The 22646-nt window shown below is 41.7% G+C and overlaps 1 protein-coding gene across 1 annotated transcript in view; it reads left to right on the top strand.

The window, feature by feature from the left end:
• The window catches only part of LOC109911923 (transcription initiation factor TFIID subunit 4-like), a 151159-nt gene that overhangs the window by 13762 nt on the left and 114751 nt on the right, over positions 1-22646 (top strand). The window contains exon 2 of the mRNA XM_048605910.1: positions 5421-5575. Within this exon, the coding sequence (XP_048461867.1) occupies positions 5421-5575 (155 nt within the window). The remainder of the gene's footprint in view (positions 1-5420; positions 5576-22646) is intronic.

Below are 22646 nucleotides of genomic sequence, written 5' to 3'. Positions count from 1 at the left end.
ATCGTGATGAATAGCGGAACAGGCTCGAAGGGCCGAATGGCCGCCTCCTGCTCCTATCATTCTATGTTTCTAAATTGACTGGTCTTTAATTTCAGGCTTTCTCTCTGCCTCACTTTTTAAGTAGAAGAGTTATATTAGCTCACTTTTCAATCTGTAGGAATTGTTACATATTCTTTCGAGTCTAATGAATCTTGGAAGATGACCGTAACACATTCAATATTCCAAGGGCCACTTCCTTAAACACTTAGGGATGCGGATTATCAGGGTCTGGGGATTTATCGGCCTTCAATCCCATCAATTTCCCCAATGCTGTGACCCTGCTAATATGATTTCCTTCAGTTACTCCCTGTCACAGAAAACCCTAGAAATATTGAATGCGTTATGGTCATCTTCCAAGATTCATTAGACTCTAAAGAATTTGTAACAATTCCTATAGATTGAAAGTGAGATAATATAACTCTTCTATTTAAAAAGTGAAGCAGAGAGAAAGCCTGAAATTAAATTTAAGTTGTGTCCTCCAAAATTTCTGGTATGTTATTTGTGTCCTGTTTTGTGAGCACAGAACTAAAGTATAAATTTAGTCAGTCTGTCATGCAGTTTGATACTTATTATAAATGCCACTATTTCTGACTGTAAGGAACTTACACTTGTCTTCACCAGTCTTCTTTCCCTTCATGTGCCTGTAGAAACTTTTACAGTCAGTCTTCTTCTTTCAGAATCACTACAGCATGGAAACAGGTCAGTCGACCCAATAAGTCCACACCGACTCTCTGAAGGGCATCCCATTCAGATCCATCCCCATTTCCCCCTACCCTATCTCTGTAACCCTCCGTTTCCCATGGCTAACGCACTTAACCTACACATCCCTGAATACTATGGGTAATTTAGCATGGCCAATCCACCGAACCTGCATACCTTTGGACTCTGGGAGGAAACCAGAGCACCCACGCAGACATGGGGAAAACTTCACACAGACAGTGTGTGACAACAGAATTGAGCCCAGGTCCCTGGCACCTTGAGGCAGCGGTGCTAACCGCTGAGCCACCGTGCTGCCCTGTGCAAACTTAGTCTCATACTCTGTTTCCCTTTTCTTAATTAATCCCGTTTTACTTCTTTGCTAATTTCTGAATTGCTCTCATTCCTCAGGACTATTTTTTCTGGCCAAACTGTATACCTCTTCCTTGGATCTAATACTGTGTCTGATTTCCCTAGTAAGCCACAGGTTTGGCTGCCTTTTCTGTTTTACTTTGCACTTGCCAGGAATGAGAAATTGTTGCAGCCCACCCATGCACTCTTTTGAATGTTTGACATTGTTTTTTCACCATTGTGTTCCCCAAACTATTGTAGCCAAGTTGTAACAAGATTTCCCTGTTCTTAAACTTCAAACACTGAGCAATTAAAGGCCAAACTTGCATTTACTTTCATAATTACTTGCTGCATCAGCATGCTATCTCTTTGTGTTTCATGCTCAAGAACACTCAGATCTCTGTGTTGTATTTTTTAGGAATCTCTCTCCATTTCTAAAAAAAAGAAAGTAATTGAACCAAAATGAAATGTAGTGACCCTCAGGTTAAGTCACCAGCAGTCATGTCTCTCAGAGAGCAGCCCTGTGTCCCTCTGGGACTCCCTTGCAGGTTCCTTATGTCCTCATCATGGCATGCCATCCCACCAATTTTTGTACTGTCAGCAAATTTGGTAACATTACATGCTACCCTTTCCATTGTTTCTGCTCTTGTCAGATTTGTATGTCTTGTTAACAAGGTTACAACAATCTTCATGTGGTCCTTCTGCTTAAAAAAATGAATTTGGTTAGCTCAGTTGGCTGGATGGCTGGTTTGCGATGCAGAATAATAGCAACAGTGTGGGTTCAATTCTTGCACCAGCTGAGATTACCATGAAGGATGCTGCTTCTGTAACCTCTCCCTTTGCCTGAGACATGATGACCTTCAGGTTAAACCACCACCAATTATTTCTGTCTGAGAGAGCTGTTTATTTTAGTTTTCTAGCTTGAAAGTCTGGGAAAAGTCAACTGAACCCTAAACACAAACCCCAAAAAATCCTCTGGAAAATGAGTTGATGTGAATGGAGGTATGCACCTATAGGGAGAGTGCTCACAGAAACTGGTTATTTCTCAGTATTTAGGCTTGAGAAATCTAATTTGTGTGATGAATAGTAGTGTATAACATCTATGAATACAATGCAACCGTAGAAAATGAGTGATCTTCCTTTTAACTCTTGTGTAACAATTATGTTTGGCATTAATTATATGCAGACTAAACATAGTGATTTAGAACAGTGTGTTTGACACTGAATTGACTCAGATTAGCTGATCGTTTTTATTTAGTAAATTCTCTGGAGAAACCTGTTTTGTTTGTGATATTTGGAAGGCTTTCAATTCCCAGACCCTGCATAGACCTTTAGCTAATTGGCAATGTACCTCCTTCCTTGACTCATTGCCAGTTCCCCTGTGTCTCACCCAAGCTGTTGTTTAGATGGATTCTATCAACTCGCTTCATCACATTCTTCAGAGCTCGTGCTAGGTTGCTGAGATGTGTTTTTCACCTTCATGTTTCTTTTTCCCTGAATGTTCTCTCTGTGTGGTCGAAGCTGTGAATTTGAGAGAGTTGCCGCCTCTAGTCAGATACCGATCAACTTGGTACAGACCTCGGGCATGAGGTGGTATCTTTGCAATACTTCCAGTCTTGACAGGTTATCTGTTTGTTTCCTTTAGGTAATGTGGAAAAGAGATAGAAATGTAGAAAAATTGGAAAATCTATGCAAATCGATTGTGGTCAGATTTAGTATGATATTGTGGTCAGGACATCCAATGGAATTTGAATTCCTTTATAAAGATAGTTCTTGTGAGCCAAGGCTTTTGTATTTCCTTTGACTGGATGGTGATGGTTCCTTCCAGTTTGGGGATGACATGGAGCAAGGATACTTGGTAAGGGTTAAATTGAATCTGCTGTCTTAGATCTCTTAGGTTATATGAAGCAATTGGTAGCACTGTAAAACATCAGCTGCATGAGGATAAACTAACAATCCTATTTGGCCTTTAAGAGTTCAGAACATCTTTAGGTGGTTTGCAGTCAATGAAGTATTTTCAAAGCTTTGTTATAACATGAGAAACAGAGTGAGTTGCTCTTGCAGAGAGCTGATACAGACATGATGGGCCAAATGATCACCTTCTGTCCTGTCACCATTTTGATCTCTCTGATTTGTATTGTATTATGTTGCAGAACTGTTCTGTCATTCATTGGGGCAACTTGAGGATGCAGTTTGTACTTTGCTTTTTGGTTTCATTGTGACCAGTGTCTACCTGTGCCCATCACATTGTGGACAGCTCCCTCTCATGGTACACATGGAGTATTGTTGTGTGGATTGTAGTTGTAACTATATATTGCGGGAATTATTTATATTCGAGTCATAGAGATATACAGCACCGAAACAGACCCTTTGGTCCAACTCGTCATGCCGACCAGATACCCTAAATAAATCTGGTCCAATTTTCCAGAATTTGGCCCATATCCCCCTCAACCCTTACTATTCATCTAACCTAATCATATGCCTTTTAAATGTTGTTACTGTACCAGCCTCCTCCACTTTCTCTGGCAGCTCATTCCATACACGCACCACCCTCCGTGTGAAAATGTTGCCCCTTACGTCCCTTTAAATCTTTCCCTCTCACCTTAAACCTATGTCCTCGAGTTTTGGACATTCCCCACCACATGGAAAAGACCTTGTCTCTTTACCCTATCCGTGCCCCTCATGACTTTATAAACTTCTATAAGGTCACCTTCAGCCTCCAATGCTCCAGGAAAATAGCCTCGGCCTATTCAGCCTCTCCCTATAGCTCAAACCTTTTCCAACCCTGGCAGCATTCTTGTAAATCTTTTCTGAACCCTTTCAGGTTTCACAACATCCTTCCTATAGCAAGGAGACCAGAATTGCATGCGTTATTCAAATGTGGCCTAACCAATGTCCTGTACAGCTGCAACATGACCTCCCAACTCCTAGACTCAATGCATTGACCAATGAAAGCAAGCATACCAACCGCTGTCTTCACTATCCCATCTACTTGTGATTCCACTTTCAAGGACCTATGAACCTGCACTCCAAGGTCTCTTTGTTCAGCAAAACTCCTCAGGACCTTCCCATTAAATGTATAAGTCCTGATCTGGTTTGCCTTTCCGAAATGCAGCACCTCACATTTATCTAAATTAAACTCAATCTCCCACTCCTTGGCCCATCGCCCCATCTGCTCAAGATCTCGTTGTACTCTGAGGTAACCTTCGCTGTCCGCAACATTTCCAATTTTGGCGTCATCTGTAAACTTAGTAACCACACCTCATATTTTGACATCCAAATCATTTATATCAATGCCGAAAAGAGAAGTCCATGTTCATTTTGAATCTATTATACTTATATGTATGCAGTGGTCAACTTTTATATTTGAATGCAATGTCTGAAAATTTACTTACGATTTGAGATTAGCTTTGTTTTCAATTCGGGAATGTGTTACATGATCAGGTGCAGGAATCTACACTTTGAGTATTATGTTACACGATGTTTCGTCAAAAGTGAAACTTGTTTGGGAAGACAATACCTACAGAATTTAGCATGTTGGAAATAGGTTGAATGGACTAACATTAGGTGTCAGTTATTTTGATGAACATGGCAGATAGCACACTCCTATCTAAGTCACATGGTGGTGGATTTAGTTCCTAGTTGAGACATTCTAGAATCAGGTCTAGACAAACTCCCAATGAGAGTAACTGAAGGTAGTATTATTTAGATGAGCTGTTAAATTGCAGCCTGATCGTCCCAAAGTTGTATGCGTGGATCCTCATTCTGCTTAATTTCCAGCTTGTTAGTGGAGCATAGTGAGAATGTTCGATCTCATAAGCAGCTTACTGCAAGCCGATGTAAATGTTAACTCTCAATTTCATAGGTGTCTTTGCTCCAAGCTGATTTCCCTCCTTCCTCCACTCCCTGTCTCTCTCCTACACCTGTCACCTGCTCTCCCCATCCACGCCCACTCCTGTGACTCTCATCCGTCTCGTTCCCCCCCCATAGCTGCTGCCAATCTCACCTCCCCCCAACTCCCAAACATTCAAAACTGATGGTTGAAGTTTCCTACCTTTTGATCTAGTCTAAATGAGGCATGTTTCCTTTCTTTAGAGGGATGAAAAATATTTTCCTGTCCGTTGACTTTAGGCCTTTGGATCTGTTGGAACTGAATTGACAAGTGATTGATCACTATGATTAATCAACAGTTCCATGTTATCATTTGACTACCAATATGGTGATTGACACATTCTGCCTTTCAACTTTTGCCTAGAATAGTTTTTAATGTGTTTTCTGTACAAAATTAAACTAGATTGCAGCAAACCTGAATCATTTCTTGACTTCCTTTCTAGGAATGATTTTGGTCCGGACAGAGAGCGGCCAACTTGTCATGGTTCCTCAGCAAGCATTGGCTCAGGCTCAAGCCCAGGCACAGCGCCCAGGAAGCATCTCTCCCAGGCCTTCTGCTCCAACAAGTGTTGCCACATTTCGCCTAACGTCAAGTCAGGTATGAACTGACTGAATTCTCTTGCTTTGTCTGGTGGTGAAAGAGAATGTGTGGTACTTGCAGGCACCTGGTTACTTTGATGAAGTGCAAACACTCCTAGTTTCACATTTACTATTCTACCTGTGTCTTTATGTTTAAGTACTGTTAATTTACTAGAAATCTTATGCAAAGCCTTGTTCTGGATTTGATGTTGCTTTGATATATGAAGACAGGCAAGTGATGGTATGTGGGAATTGTTCAGATACTGAATAAGATGGCAGTGGGGTAGTGAGTTTTCATTTGTGGTTTGATGATTTAAATTTCTGCTCTCGGCATGCAATTGCATGGAGCTGGGTGAGCTGATTCTTCAAATATCATGCCAAAACCACCCTTTCTCAAAAAGGGCGTCAAAATGAAAATGAATTTGGTTCTGACTGGTAACTGATTTAAATGGACCACAGGTAGACACTTGTCACTTTATAAGTTCATAAGAAATAGGGGCAGAATTAGGCCATTTGGCCCATTGAATCTGCTTCAATTATGGCTGATATGCTCCTCACCCCCATTTTCCTGCCTTCTCCCCATAACCGGTCAACCCATTACCAGTCAAAAATCTGTCTAACTCCTCCTCAAATTTACTCACTGTCCCAGTATCGAGCTCACTTTGGGGTAGCGAATTCCACAGATTTACAGCCCTTTGGGAGAAGTAGTTTCTCCTCAACTCTGTTTTAAATTTGCTACCCCTTATCCTAAGGCTATGACTTCTCATCCTAGAATGCCCCACAAGAGGGAACATCTGCTCTACATCTATTTTATCTGTACCTTCTATCATCTTGAATACCTCAATTTGATCTCCCCTTTTTCTTTTAAATTCCAAAGAGTATAGGCCTAAACTGTTCAATCTCTCTTCATACAACAAACCTTCTCTGAACTGCCTCCCATGCCACCACATCCCTCCTCATAAGGGGACCAAAACTGTGCACAATACTCCGGGTGCAGTCTCACCAATGCCTTGTATAGTTGCACCAATACCTCCTTACCTTTATATTCGATTCCTTTAGCTACAAAAGCCAACATTCCATTTGCTTTCTTTATTATCTGCTGTACCTGCATGCTAGTTTTCTGTGACTCATGAACAAGGACACCCAGATCCCTCTGCACCGGAGTACCCTGAAGTGTCTCCCTATTTAGATAGTAGGTTGCCTTCCCATTTTTCCGACCAAAATGCATGACCTCACACTTACCATGTTAAACTCCATCAGCCACATTTTGGCCTACTCTCCTAACCTATGTATATCCATTTATAAGGTTCTCACAAATGGTGATAACGATGTTTAGTATGTGATGCAGAAATATATCAGTAATACAGAGGAAGGGAAATATCAGCTGATTACACTCGGGCTCCCTGACATCACTTGGCTAAATTGAGCTGCCTTATTCTGATGGCAGATTCAGAGACTCAGTTTGGAAAAGAAAAGTGCATGAGACTGACACCGTGCACTCTCCCTGTTCCCAGACTTTCTCTCTACCTTTGATAGCAGCCCCTTTACTCCTCATCCCTCCTGTACTCCTTGTTCCTTCTGCTTCTTCTAGTCCCTTCTCTTAAGAGTTATTGGATGGACACATTGCCCAATGTTGTTTTACCTCCCTCATGACCAGAGAATAAATGAATAATCAGAAACTTCTTTCAGTTCTGGTTTAGCGCTCAAGGTTTGCTCCTGTGAAGTTAATATGGGTGGCAGGTGAGATTCAGGTTTGCGAAAATCATCTCAAAGAAGACGATGGTGTTTGAGTACTTAGACCATGTTTATATATTATCATGAATTATCAGGTTTTGGAATCCAAAAGTCCGCCATGGCTGAGGGGTGACACACTCACCTTTGAATCAGAAAGCACGGATTCAAACTCTAATCCAGAAATGGAGCAATAAGTGTACACTGACACTGCCAGTGCAGAGCAGCCAGGGGTGATGCATTATGATCTGTTAGTTGGATGTAGCAGATCCCAGCGCAATATTCCAAAGATGAGGGACATTCTCTCCAACCCTGGTCGATACCTGTCCCTCAAATACATGACTGAAAGAGAATATCTGATTAATTATTTCTGCTTCTGGGAATTTGCAAAACTTGGCTGTCACATTTCCTACAATGATCACAGTGAATGTATTTGGCTGTAAAACATTTTGGGGCCTTCTAAGTCATTAAAGATGCTATATAAATGCAAGTCTTCCTAGTATGAACTTTAAAGCTTTGACTGTGGTCGTGGGCATGAGTGTATCCAAAATTAGTTGTTTATTCTGATGCTCTACACTCCTTTATCCCCTAGTCTCATCCCTCCCAAAAGAGGAGAAAAAAAATCAAGAGGGTGTCAATCCAAAACTGGTAATTATTTCAGGATCTGGGTAAAAGCTTGGATATAGAGAGGGAATGGTAAACTGCATGCAGGGATTAGTGTGACATGGAAGAATGTATCCAAGGGGGCAGGGAAGCAACAACTACAAAAACAATTGGATAATGCAAACAGCTAATGTTAAGAATAGGTTTGACTGTTTTCTGGTTAGTTTTGAAGGGTTCGCCAAAGCACTTTCTTTTGGTTCTGAACATCGCTCTCTCACTCAAATTTGTGGGAAAGCTGATTGTCAGAACTTACTGAAAAGATATCTCAAAAACAATTCAGTTCTTTATTTTCAACAGATACATCCATTGGGCCAGTCAGAAATATCATCCATCAGGTAGGAAAACTTACAATTTGCCCACAAACAAAATATACCTTCGACCAACACAAACATCCTAACCCCACTTCATTCCCCTCTCTCATACTCCTTGCCTTTGGACTGTATTACAAGGGAGAGATTTTTAAAAAATATCCAAAAGAATCCATGTTCCTGATTTGGTTGCAGTCTGTGTTCATTGATCTCAGCTGTGTAATGTTAGAAGTGCAGATGTATCAGGTAGAGAAGCCTTAATACGCTTTTCAAACGAAGATCCATGTATCATTGTATAATATAAACTCAATACTTGTGGCAGCAACATTGATTTCAGTCTCAAGGGTAGGGGACTCGCTCTGGATGGCTTTCTCTGCTGGGAATTGGGCAGTTTATGAAGACCAGGTTTGACTGTGATCCTCTTCACCATTGGAAAAAAAACTGTTTTACCACTTGCAACCAGGATTCTCCGTTTCAGTGTGCCCATGTGGTTGGTGTAGCTGAGGGCATCTGGTGGCCACAGCTTGGACAACAAATGTCATAGGAACATATAAATTATGGGCCATTCAGTTGGCCCTTCCAACTTGCTCTGCCATTCAATAAGATCATAGTTGATCTGACTGCGGACTCAACTTGACATTGTCACTTAATCCAGATAACATTTGATTTGATTCCCTTCTAAGTCTAGAATCTATCTACTACTGGCTTAAAAGGATTTAATTAACCCACCCCTGCGTATCTCTGGGGGAAAAAAGTTCCAAAGGCTCTCGACTGTCTGAGGGAAATGATTCCTTCTCGTTTTGATCTGAAATGGGAGACCATTTTAGTTTTAAACTGTATCCCCTAGTTCTAGTCTATTTCACAAGTGGAAACATCCTCTTGGCATCCACCCTGTCGACTATGGTTGATTTATCTCCTGCGCTTTCTTCTCCTTCTTTCTGACCGGGATTTGTCTTTGATGTGAGTTATGAGCTAGTCCCTTAAATACTTGCCATTGTTCGTCAGTCACTTTTTCAGCTAAACTGCTTACTCAGTCCACTTGAGCCAACTCTGCACTCATTGTTTTGTGGTTGCCTTTGCTTAAGTTTAGTACTGTTGTTTCAAACCCAAATTTCTCATTCTCAAACAGGCATATTCTGTCATGTATGTTCACTGTTTCCAAAGAGATGTTTTATTCTGATCATAATTAAAACTACCTCATTACATATAACCAATTAAAATAAGCCTGATCCCTGGTTGGTTCCACAACATGTTGTTCCAGAAATGACCCATAATACATTCAATACATTCTAATACATTCTTCCTGTGGCTCCCCTCTGTCAATTTAATTTTCCCAATATGGATGGCAATTGCATCACCCATGATTAATGGGCTGTCTTTTTTTTTTGCACGCCTTCGTTATTTACTGATGATTTGTGCCCTACAGTATAGTTACCGTTAGGGTGCCTATATGCTAATTCCACCAGTGTTTTCCTCTCCATGTTATTTCTAAACTCCACCCTTTATGAATTCTACATTTTGCGATCCAAGATCATTCCTTAGTGTTGTACTGGTGCTAACAAAGCACAACACTACCCTTCCCTTCCTGCCTGTCCTTTCAAGAAGTCACATACTCCTGAATATTTTGTTCCCAACCTCGATTTCCTTTTAAACACGTCTCCATCATGACAATAAGATTATACCGATTAATCTCTTTTTGTGCTATTAATTCATTTAATTCATTCCGAATATGATGTGCATTTATGAAGAGAGCTGTTAATTTTGCATTTTTGCTATTCTTTTCCCTTTTGATTCTATTTACTCATTTTTTAAATGTTTGTACACACTGTCCCACTCTGGGTATGATTACCAAAATAGCTGCCCTGCAATGCTGTCATATCCTTTTGTGTTGTAAGCCTATGTAGTTCCTGTTCAGAACTCTCTCTTTTTCTCTATTTCATTTAAAGCCCTCTGAGCCGTTGTTATTCTATTTGGCAATACACTGGTCCCAGTGCGGTTTAAATGATGCCCATCCCACTGGAATAGTTCCCTCTATCACAGTACTGGTGCCAGTATCGCATGTACTGAAATCCATTCCTCCCACACCAATCTTTGATTCGCACATTTAACTCCATTATCTTAATTTATCCTTTGCCAGTTTGCCCGTAGTTCAAGTAGTAACGTGCGGATTAAGCCTTAGAGGTTCTGTTTTTAGTTCAGTTCTGAACTGTGCAAATTCTTTCAGCAGAATCTCATTTCTGGTCTGATAGATGTTACTGGTATCAATGTGGATGAGAATATCTAGATTCCTTCCCTCCTACTCAAAGTTCTTCTCTGACCTTAAGGAGATGTCCTTCATCCTAGCACAGACAGGCAACACCGCATTTGGCTCTTCTGCTTAGAGCTGCAGACTACAGTATCTATCCCCAATGCCCTCACAAATTTACTGGCCTCACCACAGATATATTCCTATTGCCTCCTTATTCCACAGTGCTGTAGCTAATGTGAAGATCCTTTCTGCAGTCTCCACACTCTTGGAAGAATGTTGTAAATGTTGGATGGTTGCATGGGCTGAGGCACCTCAAAAACTTTTCCCCCATGTTGTCAGATCTGCCTCACCAGTCACACTCCCTGCCCTGATCACAGACCAAGATTTGAATGACCTAATCTGAGGGGTGTGACCGCCTCCTGGATCAGAGTATCTGGGTAATTCTCCCCCTCCCCGATGTTGTGCAATGTCTGTGGCTCAGATTGCAGCTGCTTATTTCAGATCCAAAGTTCCTGGAGCTGCAAACAATTCCTACAGTTACTCTAGTTCACCTCAGCGTCCAGCAGCAACACATCACCCATCTTGCCATCACTATTATAATATACTTAACTTTTTAGTTAACTACTCATAGTAGCCTTTCTATTCACATTTGAAGAATTCCCTCAGTCTTCACACGTTATCATACTTCTCAGTTGGAACTGGTGCATGATGAGAGAAGGCAGTCACACAGAAGAAGCTTTGAATCTAAACTGCAAGGAACCAGGCAGTTATTTGAGATTTTATGTGTCCCAGAGGGTAATTTAATCAAATGGGAGGTGCAGTCTTTGTGCCACAGTGTCACCGTTGGATGGTGGTTTTTGTTGTAGAATTTATTCTTTTGGCTTGTTTTAATTTCAACCAGACTTAAATTTAGTTAATATAGTAATATTCTCTTTGGAGTAAGACCCTTCTAAAAAGTGTTGATGTAAATATTTGTACTTTGCTCTTCACCTGTATTGTCTGTATGTTTTAATAAATGATGCTTATTGCTTTATTTTTGCTTCGTAATGTTTTATTCTTCTGGCGTACCTGAGACCATACTCTTTAGTCTGCATCGATACCAAATCTCTCTCCAACTGTAAGGACTTAGCAGGCCACATCTTATCACTTAAACAATTAGCTTCCTTGACAATAGTGTGTATTGTCTTGCCTGATGTGGTACTGAGTCATCAAAACCAACAAAACAATTTGAATCCTGGACTGTTTGAAGCTCAGTTCAGATTATAGTAAGCATGCTTCATTTGATCTGAGTTTGGGGATAGGAAGAAACCAGAGAGTCATCTCCTCTTTTCTCTCTCCCACCCCTCTTAACTGTTTTGGAAATTGCAAGCAGAATGTAGAATGCTGCAGCACTGAATTAGGCCATTTGGACCATCAAATCTGTGACATCTCTTTTCTTTTCCCCACATAGACTGCTGACCCCCAGTTTAATTGCAGTCACTTGCTCACTCTCTTTCAAGCAACTATCTACAACAAAATGGAGTAAAGTATGTGGAGGCACCAAACTGGAGCAATTGTCAAACAAAATTTGACAGAGCCAAAAAAATGTTCAACAGGGGCAGATGACTAAAATTCTAGTCAAAGAATGAAGTTTTAATGTTTCTAACCCTTTCAGACAGGATGGTAATTTCCTCTTTCAAAGACTTTTACCTTTGCATTAACTGCATGCGTGTGTTGCGAATCCCACTTTTTAAGCCATCTTCCATACAAGGAAGTTTTATCTGATGACATCTTGGAATTCTATTTTTGGTTATCTGAAACCTGCGCTGCCTTGTTACCAGTAGAAACAGTCTGTAACTGAATCCCTTCTATTTCTTCATTATCAGTTAAGACCTTTTACAGATCACCTCTTATAACTTTGCAGATCCACGAGGGAAAAAATCCAACAACTATTTTCTTATCTGACACTTATCCATGGAAATGAATTTGCCAATTTGTAATTATTCTGTAAATTTATAATTGCCATCCTGTAATTTGTTGCAGTCTTCTCAATGTTGCCTACTTCTGCCTCAATATGACACCATCTCCAAATATAGAAAGTATATTTTTGACTTCAAAGTCAAAATTACCTAATTTGTGAGTGGCAGTAATGCCAGAATTGCAGAACCATATTTTCCATCTTTTGTTATTCTGAATGAACCATTTACGCTTACAGAAGCTATTCTGCTACTTGTCTGACCATTGAGTCCACCTTCTCTGACCTTGAATCTAATATGTGACATTTTATTGATGGTCCTTTGGAAACCTAGATAAGTTACAATCACTGCATTACTCTTGTCTGCTGTCTGTTTCATTGTTAGAGTTCAGTGATATTGGTCAAACAAGACCTTTTCTTTTGAAATCTGTGATGATTCATGACTATCCTTTTAGTTTTTTGTTTTTCCAGTTTCTCCCTCAGTATGAATTCCATCACTTTTCCCAACACAGATGTTAACCTGACTCATCATAGTCACAGAGTCATACATCATGGAAACAGACCCTTCGGTCCAACCAGTCCATGCTGAACATAATCCCAAACTAAACTGATCTCATCTGCCTGTTCCTGGCCCATATTGTTCCAAACATTTCCTATTCATGTAGCTATCCAAATGTCTTTTAAACATTGTAATCGTACCCACATCCACCACTTCCTCGAAGTTCATTCCACACGCGAACCACCCTCTGTGTAAAAAAAATTTCCCCCTCATGTCTTTTTTAAACCTCTCTTCTCTCATCTTATAAATGTTTCCTCTAGTCTTGAAATCCCCTGTCGTAGGGAAAAGACAGCTACCATTAACTTTATCTGTACCCCTCATTATTTTATAAACTTTTATAAGGTTGCCTCTCAACCTCCTATGCTCCAGTGAAAACAGTCCCAGGCTATCCTGCCTTTTATAACTCAAACCTTCCACATCTGGCAACATCCTGGTAAATCTCTTCTGAACTCTCTCTAGCTTGATAATATCCTTTATATAACTGGGTGGCCAGAACTAGACACACTATTCCAGAAGAGGCCTCATCAATGTCCCGTACAATGTCAACATGAGTTCCCAATCCCTATACACAAAGGACTGAACAATGAAGGCAAGCATGCCAAATGCCTTTTTAACCACCCTGCCAATACGTGACACAATCTTCAAAGAATTATGTACCTGCACCCCTCGGTCCCTCTGTTCTACAACACTACCCAAGGCCCTACCATTAATTTTATAAACTCTACCCAAAATGCAACACCTGGTATTTATCCAGATTGAACTCCATTTGCCATTTTTCAGCCCATTTGATCAAGATCGTTTTGTAATCTTAATAGACAATGAAGAAGGTTTTCTATGCCATCAATCTGTGCTGTTTGTGATATATATGAATGACTTGGATGAAAATGTAGATGGGTGGGTTAGTAAGTTTGCTGACAATACAAAGATTAGTGGGAGTTGTGGATAGTGTAGAATGTTGTCAAATGATATAGGTTGGTTGCAGATATGGGCAGAGAAATGGCAGATGGAGTTTAATCCGAGTAAGTGCGAAGTGCTGCACTTTGGGAGATCGAATGTTAAGGAAAAATATACGGTTAATGCAGGACTCTGAACAGCATTGATGTACAGAAGGATCTTGGGATTCAAGCCCATAGCTCCCTGAAGGTGGCCACACAACCAGATAGGGTGGTGAAGAAGGCGTATGGTGCGCTTGCCTTTATTGGTTGGGGAATTGAGGATGAGAGTCGGGGTGTCATGTTGCAGCTTTATAAGACTTTGATTAGGCTACACTTAGACTATTGCGTTCAATGCTGGTCGCCACATTACAGGAAGGATGTGGAGGCTTTGGACAGAGTGCAGAAGAGATTTACCAGGATGCTGCCTGGATTAGAGGATCTAAGCTTTAAGGAAAGGCTAGAAAAACTCGGGTTGTTTTCTCTGGAGCGGCAGAGGCTGAGGGTAGACTTGATAGAAGTCTATAAAATTGAGATGCATAGTTAGGGTTGACAGTCAGAATCTTTTTCCCAGAGTTGAAATGCCTAATACCAGGGGACACGCATTGAAGGTGAGATGGGGAAAGTTCAAAGGACAAGTGAGGGGCTCATTTTTTACGCAGTGGTAAGAGTCTGGAACGCACTGCCAGAGGTGGTGGTTGAGGCAGTTGAGGGCATTTAAGGTACTTTTAGATAAGCACATGAATATGCAAGAAATGGAGCAAGGGCAGGCAGAATGGATTAGTTTAATTTGGCGTCATGTTCGGCAGAACATTGTGGGCCGAAGGTCCCGTTCCTGTGCTGTACTGTTCTCTGTTCTAATTTTGGTGTCGTCTGCAAACATACTACCTGTGCCCTTCTGTATTCTCATCCAAATCATTTATATAAATGACAAACAAAAGAGGACCCAGAACCAGTACCTGTGGAACCACACTGGTGACAGGCCTCCAGTCTGAAAAGCAACCCTCCACCACCACTCTGTCTCCTGCTGTTAAGCCAGTTATGTAAGCTCACCCTGAATCCCATATGACCCAACTTTACTAATTAATCTCACATGCAGAACCATGTCAAAGGCTTTATTAAAATTCAAGTGAACAATGTCTACTGCTCTGTCCTCATCAATCCTCAAAACCACGCTGACTATCCCAAATCAACTTTTGCTACTGTAAATGTCCATAAATCCTATCTTTTAAAATCACTACCAACAATTTACCCACAACTGAAGTCAGACTCTCGGGTCTATAGTTCCCTGGTTTCTCCTTGTACCTTTGCTTAAGAAAGGTAATAACATTAGCCACCCTCCAGTCATCAGGCACCTCACCCGTAGTTGCAGATGATGCAAATATTTCTTCAGGGGTGCCCCAATTTCTTCGCTTATTTCCCACAACGTTCTGGGATATATTAGGTCATGTCCCGGAGATTTATCCTTCTTTGTATTCTTTAAGACCTCCTGGACTACTACTTCTGTAATGTGAACTGTTTTTAAAACATCAAAGTTCTAAGCATACAAGTTTGAAAAGAAGACTTTGCTTTACATTCCTTGGTAATTTTGTTTCCTTTTTTTCTCTTTGGCTTCTGATTTGTTTTTAACCTTCCTATCTTGTTCATACTGTTCCTTATTCTCTCCTGATGTTCACATACTTGGTCTGCATGTCTTTTTTTACACTCCATTTTCCCTCATTCATTTATGCGAACTTATCCATGGTGCCTCATTAGTGCTTCCTTTGGTCTTATTTTCAGCAAAACATATTCTTCCTGGACTTTAAATATTGTTTTAAGTGCTTTCCCTTTTTTTTTTACACCTTAAGACGTAGGAGAAGATGGGCTATGTGGGCCATTGAGTCTGCTCTGCCATTCATAGAGATCATGGTTGATCTGATAATCCTCAACTCCCTTTTTCCGACTTCTTCCCAATACCCCTTGATTCCCTTACTGATTAAATCTCTGTCTATCTCAGCCTTAAATGTGTTTAATGACCCAGCCTCAACAGACACTGCGGTAAAAAAATTCCAGAGATTCATTACCCTGAGAGATAAAAATTCTTCCTCATCTTTGTTTTAAATGGGCGACCCCTATCTCTTGGATGATGCCCTTTGGACCTAGACTGTCTGCAAGGGAAAATGATCTCTCTGCATCTATGTGCATTCCTGCGCCATTCAGGTTTACAGTGTTTTGGGTTGGCTGACCGATTGGATTGGATTGAGGCAGTGTTAGGAATCTGGTCAGGACCACATAACTGAATTAGAGAGGAACAGAGAATAGAGCAGCCAGTACTGATGATCTGGTTTGCTATCCACTGAGTAATGATGTTAATTAATGAGCAACTGGAATAAAGGCAAATTTCTGCTGATGCTGAAAATCTGAAACAAACACAGAATGCTGGAGAAATTCAGGTTTGGCAGCATCTGTTGAGAGTGAAGCAGAGTTAATATTTTGAGTCTGATAGGATCTGGAAGAGTCATATCAGACTTAAAATTTGAACTCTTTCTGTTCACAGATGCTGCTGACCTCCTGTGTTTCCCCAGTATTCTCCACGAGGCACAGGAATCCTGGCTGATAATTCTTGCACCCACTACTCCAGCAACACATCACAAAAACTGCAGCTGTTATGTCCATACTAAATAAGAGTGTGTGGCTGAACATCAAACTGGATGACAAATCACACTGGGAGTCTGCTCAACCTGAGTCCTCAGCGCACTCCTCTACTGGTGAGGCCTGGACACAGTGTGCTCAGCAGGAGATTAGGCTGTTTTCACCTTTGCAGTCTCGGACATATCCGCAGAATCTCATAACAGGGTAAGGTTACCAGAGGTCCTGTTGAGTGCTAATCCCACCTGCATACGCTCATTGTGAAGATAAGAGCTCTGCATTGGCTCGGCTACATTCATGAGATAAATGACTGCTGTTGACCCAGAGACTTTCTGTACAGCAAACTGACCACTGGATTATGATTTCTAGAGTGTCCATATCTGCTGGATGGACATTTACAAGTGAGTTATTAAGGTCATAGCATTGACAACTGGGAGATAGTCATTGACTGTCATGACCTCTGGAAGCTGTTTGTTTGGAAGCATGTTTGAAGTGGGTGAGAAAAAAATAAAATAACTGGCTCAGGCCTCAGAGAAAACAGAGTGCTGCACCTTCTCAGCCTATTCCCAGCCCACAGCCTTCCTTAGCAAATGCAGCAGAGACTGTCATTTTCAGACTGGGGCTTCTGGGTCAGACCAGGAGCTGCTCAATGTTGAGCTGAGCTGGTCCCAATGACACTGACCATTATCTCATCAAACACATAGCTGCCACTTCAGCAGAGTTTGTACTGCCCAGCACAATATTTGGCAGTGCCTTTATTGACATGATGATGATGAGAAATTGATGCTATGTCACACCCTAGAATATACAATAGACTTGAAATACAGTTGTTATATCTTGAGACGAGCCAAAAGGTTCAACAGTTAAGAATTAGTGGAGAAAGTAATCGTGGTTTTGTCGGCAAAAGTGGCTGTCAGTTTGTGGTTAGCTAAATCCTTCACAAAAACATTTGAGATAGATGACCGTTTAATCTGTTTTTGGTAATAATTTGAACAGTAAAGGTGACCAGATCGCTGGAATGAAGAGATACACTTTGAGCATTGCCTTGGATCATCAGAGGTGCCCTTGTGGGCAGTATGGTCTTATGCTCTGAAATTCCTTGCCTAAGCATATCCAACTCTCTTCCTGTCTTTTCTCCTTGAAGATGTTCTTTAAAAAGCCTGCTATTTGACCAGGCTTTTGGCTATTTGGCTTCATGGTCTTGTTGGGTTGTTTGATTAAACTTTTCTGAAACACTTTAGAGATAGTAAGAACTGCCAATGCTGGAGACAGAGATAACAGTGTGGAGTTGGGGGAACACGGCAGGCCAGGCAGCATCAGAGGAGCAGGAAAGCTGACGTTTCGGATCGGGATCCTTCAGAAAAAATTTTCTGATTTTTCTGAAGAAAGGTCCTGACCCAAAACGTCAGCTTTCCTGCTCCTCTGATGCTGCCTGACCTGCTGTGTTCCTCCAGCTCCACACTGTGTTATCTCTGAAACACTTTAGAATGTTTTGTTACTTTCAAGATGCTTTATCAACATATACTGTTGAGTTCACATTCCAGCTTAAAAAAAACTGTCCGATCCTTATTTTTTAAATAGATGCAATAGAAATAAGTTCATAATTCTGTTCTGCATTTCCCTCTAAATTCTGTTTCTTGGAGGAATGGTTATTGTTCACTTCCAATTTCAAATTAGGGTACCAAGCCCACCTTAATGTGTTACACAGAACACTAATGTTGCTCAGCACCTACTGGTGGTGCTCTAAAAGTGTCTAGGCATGCCTGTAGTGAGCTGAGACCACAAAGCTGCTGTTACCACTTGTGTTATTCCAACTTGAATCAGACCTGTTTGTGAATGATAAAGTAAGTTGGTGTTTTGCTTGGTGCAGTCTTGAACATCTGTGTTGCACAGACCAGAAGTTTCTAATATGCTTGCATTAATGCAGGGCATTTTGAATCCAGCTCTAACAACACCCTAGAAACTTGCCACCATCAGGATAGGGCAACCTGCCTTATTGGCACCCCATCCAACACCTTCACCATTCACTCCCTTGTCACAATTGGCAGTGCCCCAGTCCCCTTGTTCCCCTGGCATTTGCTCCCTCCGGCACCGCCTTTGGCAGCAGCGTGTGATATATACAAGATGCACTGCAGCAGGCTTCTTTGACAGTACGTTACCTTCAAAATCTGGCGTTCCTCTACTACCTCAAAGGATACTGTCATCTGAACATCCAAAGCTACAGGACAAGTACAGGAAAATGACTCTGTCTGGGGTCGACCATCACCTGCAAATTTCCTTTCAGCCCTCATACCATCCTAGTTTGGACCTACGTTAGTGTTCTGTCACTTTTTCAATCAAAATCCTGGAACTCCCTAACACCATTGTGGGTGCAGCTGTACAACCATCTGCAGTGATTCAAGAATTTGGCTCACACCACCACCTCCGCAACAACTGAAGATGGGCCACAAACGCTGCCTTGCCAACAATGTCCACATACCCTGAAAGAATACATTTTTAAACAAAAAGCTCCATGTCTCAAAGCACTTCACAGCCAATCAGTACTTTGGAAATATGGGTAATGTTATGAAATAGAAATATGCAGCAATTACTTTGTACACAAGGTCCCATAAGGGGCTGATTAACATTTTTTGATGAAAAGTTTTGTGGCCTCAAACATCAACCGCATTTGCTTCTTCACAAATGCTCTTTGATAAACGTCAGTTTTCCAGATCTGCAGGAAAGTACTTGGGAGATTGGCCAGAAATCACAATCTTATAAACATACAGCAATCAACCCTGGTTCAATGGAGGGTGCAGAGGGCATGCCAGGAGCAGCATTAGGCATACCTAAAAATGAGGTGTTAACCTGGTGAAGCTAAAAACAGGACTGCTTGCATGCCAAATAGCATAAACAGCAAGTGACAGACGGAGCTGAGCGATTTCCCCCCAGCCAATGGATCAGATCTAAAATCGGCAGTACTGCCACATCCAGTCAGGAATGGTGGTGGACAATTAAACTGCTCACTGAAGGAGAAGGTGCCACAAATATTTCCATCCTCACTGATGGAAGAGTCCAGTGCAAAAGAGAAGGTTGAAGCATTCAAAATAATCTTTAGCAGCAAGTATCAAGTGGATGCTCCATCTCAGTCTCCTTCAAAGGTTCCCAGCATTACAGATGCCAGTCTTTAAACAAATTGATTCACTTCATATGCTATCAAGAAATAGTTGAAGGCACTGGAGACCACAAAGGTTATGGATCCCTACAAAATTCTGGCAATAGTACTGAAGACTTGTGGTCCCCTAGCCAAGCTATTCACATCAAGCTGCAACACTGGCATCTGCTTGACAATGTGGAACGTTGACCGGTTATGTCCTGTACATAAAATGCAGGACAAATCCAACCCAGCCAATTACTGCTCCATCAGTCTACTCTTGATCATCAGGAAAGTGATGGAAGGTGTCATGAACAGTGCTATCAAGCAGCACCTGCTCAGCAATAACCTGCTCAGTGACGCCCAGTTTGGGTTCCGCCAGGGTCACTCAGCTCTTGACCTCATTATAACCTTGATTCAAACATGGACAAAAGAGTGAATTCCAGAGATGAGGTACAAGTGACAGCCCTTGACAGCAAAGGCTGCTGAGTGTGACATCAAGGAGCCCAAGCAAAACTTGAGTCGGTGGGAATCGGGGGGTGAACTCTCTTCTGTCAAGCTCTCTAGCGCTTAAGAAGATGGTTGTGGTTGTTATAGGTCAGTCATCTCAACTCAACTCCAGGACATCTCTGCAGAGTTCCTCCGGGCAGTATTCTAGCCCAACCATCTTCAGCTGCTTCATCAATGACCTTCCTTCCATCATAAGGTCAGAAGTGGGGATGTTTGCAGATGATTACACAATGTTAAGCACCATTCGAGACTCCTCAGATACTGAAGCGGTCCGTTTCCAAATGTGACAAGACCTGGGCAATATCCAAGCTTGGGCTGATGAGTGAAAGTAACGTTCATGTCACACAAGCGCCAAAATGGCCATCTTCAACAAGACAGAATCTAACCATCTCCCCTTAGCATACATTGGTGTTACCATCACTGAATCCCCTACTATCAACAATCTTGCTGGTGATCATTGACCACAGACTGAACTGGAGTAGCCATATGAATACAGTAGGTACAAGAGCAGATCAGAGGCTAGGAATACTGCAGTAAGTAACTCACTTCCTGACACCCCAAAGCCTGTCGACCATCTATAGGTCAGGAGTGTGATGGAATACTCCCTCCTTGACTGATGTGTCCAGCTCCAACAATACCAGAGAAACTTGACACCATCCAGGACGAAGTAACCCGCCTGATTAGCACCACAACCAAAACATTCACTCCCTCCACCACTAACAGTCTGTAGCAGCAACGTGAACTATATGTAAGATGCAATGCAAAAATTCACCAAGGCTCCTTAGATAGCACCTTTCAAATTCACAATCACTATCATCTTGAAAGAGAAGGGCAGCAGGTACATGTGAACATTACCACCTGAAGTTTCCCTCCCAAGCTACTCACCATATTGACTGGGAAGTATGTGTTGTAGGTAGACCCACAATGTTATTAGGGAGGGAATTCCAGAATTTTGACTGGATGACACAGAGAACAGTGATATACTTCTAAGTCAGGATGGTGAGTGGCTTGGAGGGGAACTTGAAGGTGGTGGTGTTCCCGGGTGTCTGCTGCTGTTGTCCTTCTAGATGGAAGTGGTCGTGGGTTTGGAAGATGCTGCCTGTGGATCTTTGGTGAATTTTTGCAGTGCATCTTGTAGATGGTGCACACTGCTGCGACTGAGTGTTGGTGGTGGAGGGAGTAACTGAATATTGTGGATGTGGTGCTAATCAAGTGGTTTCATGCAATTGAGTGGCTTCCTCTGCCATTTCATGTGGACAATTCAGTGTGTGTTGCATCACTGTGGATCTGTAGTCCCATAGAGGCCAGACCCCGGAAGGTCTGCAAACCTAACATAAGGTGTAGAGCTGGATGAACACAGCAGGCCAAGCAGCATCAGAGGAGCAGGAAAGCTGACGCTTCGGGCCTAGACCCGTCTTCAGAAATGATCTGCAAACCTAGATGGTTTTACTAATTATGTAATGACTGCTAACATTTTATTCCAGATTAATTTTAACAATACAAATGTCTAATTATTGTGGTCTGATTTGAAGCCATCTCTGGATCAGTAGACCAGAATTCTGCATTATTAGCCCAGTAAATACTGACAGCAACACCCATTCAGAGATTAGAGCCCATAATTTAAACTGACATTCCAGTTCTGAACTGAGGGAGTCCCACATGCTGAGCAATATTGTCTTTTGAGTGAAATATTAAACTTTGTTCAGGTGTTGGAAAAGATCCCATGCCACAAGTTTGCTGAAGAGCAGGCAGTTTCTCCTAGACCTTAAGAAGGATGTATTGGTCTTGGAATGGATGAAGAGGAGATTAATGAGAATGATACTGGGCCTTAAAGGGGTAAATTACAAGGATGGGTTGCATCCTCTTAGTTTATGTTCGCTCAGGTTTAGAAAGTTGAGAACCAACAATTTGACCTGTTTAATATTTTGAAGAAATTTCATTGTGTTCATACACATTGGTAGCTGAAAGACAAGTTACAGTGTGCATCCTGCAGGCATTTGGAGGACTGTCTCAGAGTGACCTCACTGGATTTGCATTAAGGCACATCGCTGGACCAATACAGAATTAGATAGGTTCAGCAGTATTACTTGTGGTTTGAAAACAACAAATGCTGGAGATTACAGTGGATCAGACAGCATCCATGGAGAGAAAGCAAGATAATGCTTTGAGTCTGGATGACTCTTCATAAGAGCTGAAGTGAAATGTGGAGGGGGCAGCATTTATGCTATAGTTGGGGGAGGATGGTTGTGGCAGTGGTGGGCTGTAGAGTGCTGGGGGAGAAAAGATGTTGGTAATTCGGATGAAGTGATCGGAAAGTGAGAATCGCAGACCAATGATGTGTCCAAGTGTCAGACTTGAAAGAGAAGACGGTCCCAATGGGGTGGACGAGGTGTAGAGCTGGATGAACACAGCAGGCCAGGCAGC

Source organism: Rhincodon typus, chromosome 15 (genome assembly GCF_021869965.1).
Source record: "Rhincodon typus isolate 14 chromosome 15, sRhiTyp1.1, whole genome shotgun sequence".
NCBI lineage: Eukaryota > Metazoa > Chordata > Chondrichthyes > Orectolobiformes > Rhincodontidae > Rhincodon > Rhincodon typus.
The sequence above is the reverse complement of the archived record's forward strand: the minus strand, read 5'-3'. Positions and strand labels throughout refer to the sequence as shown.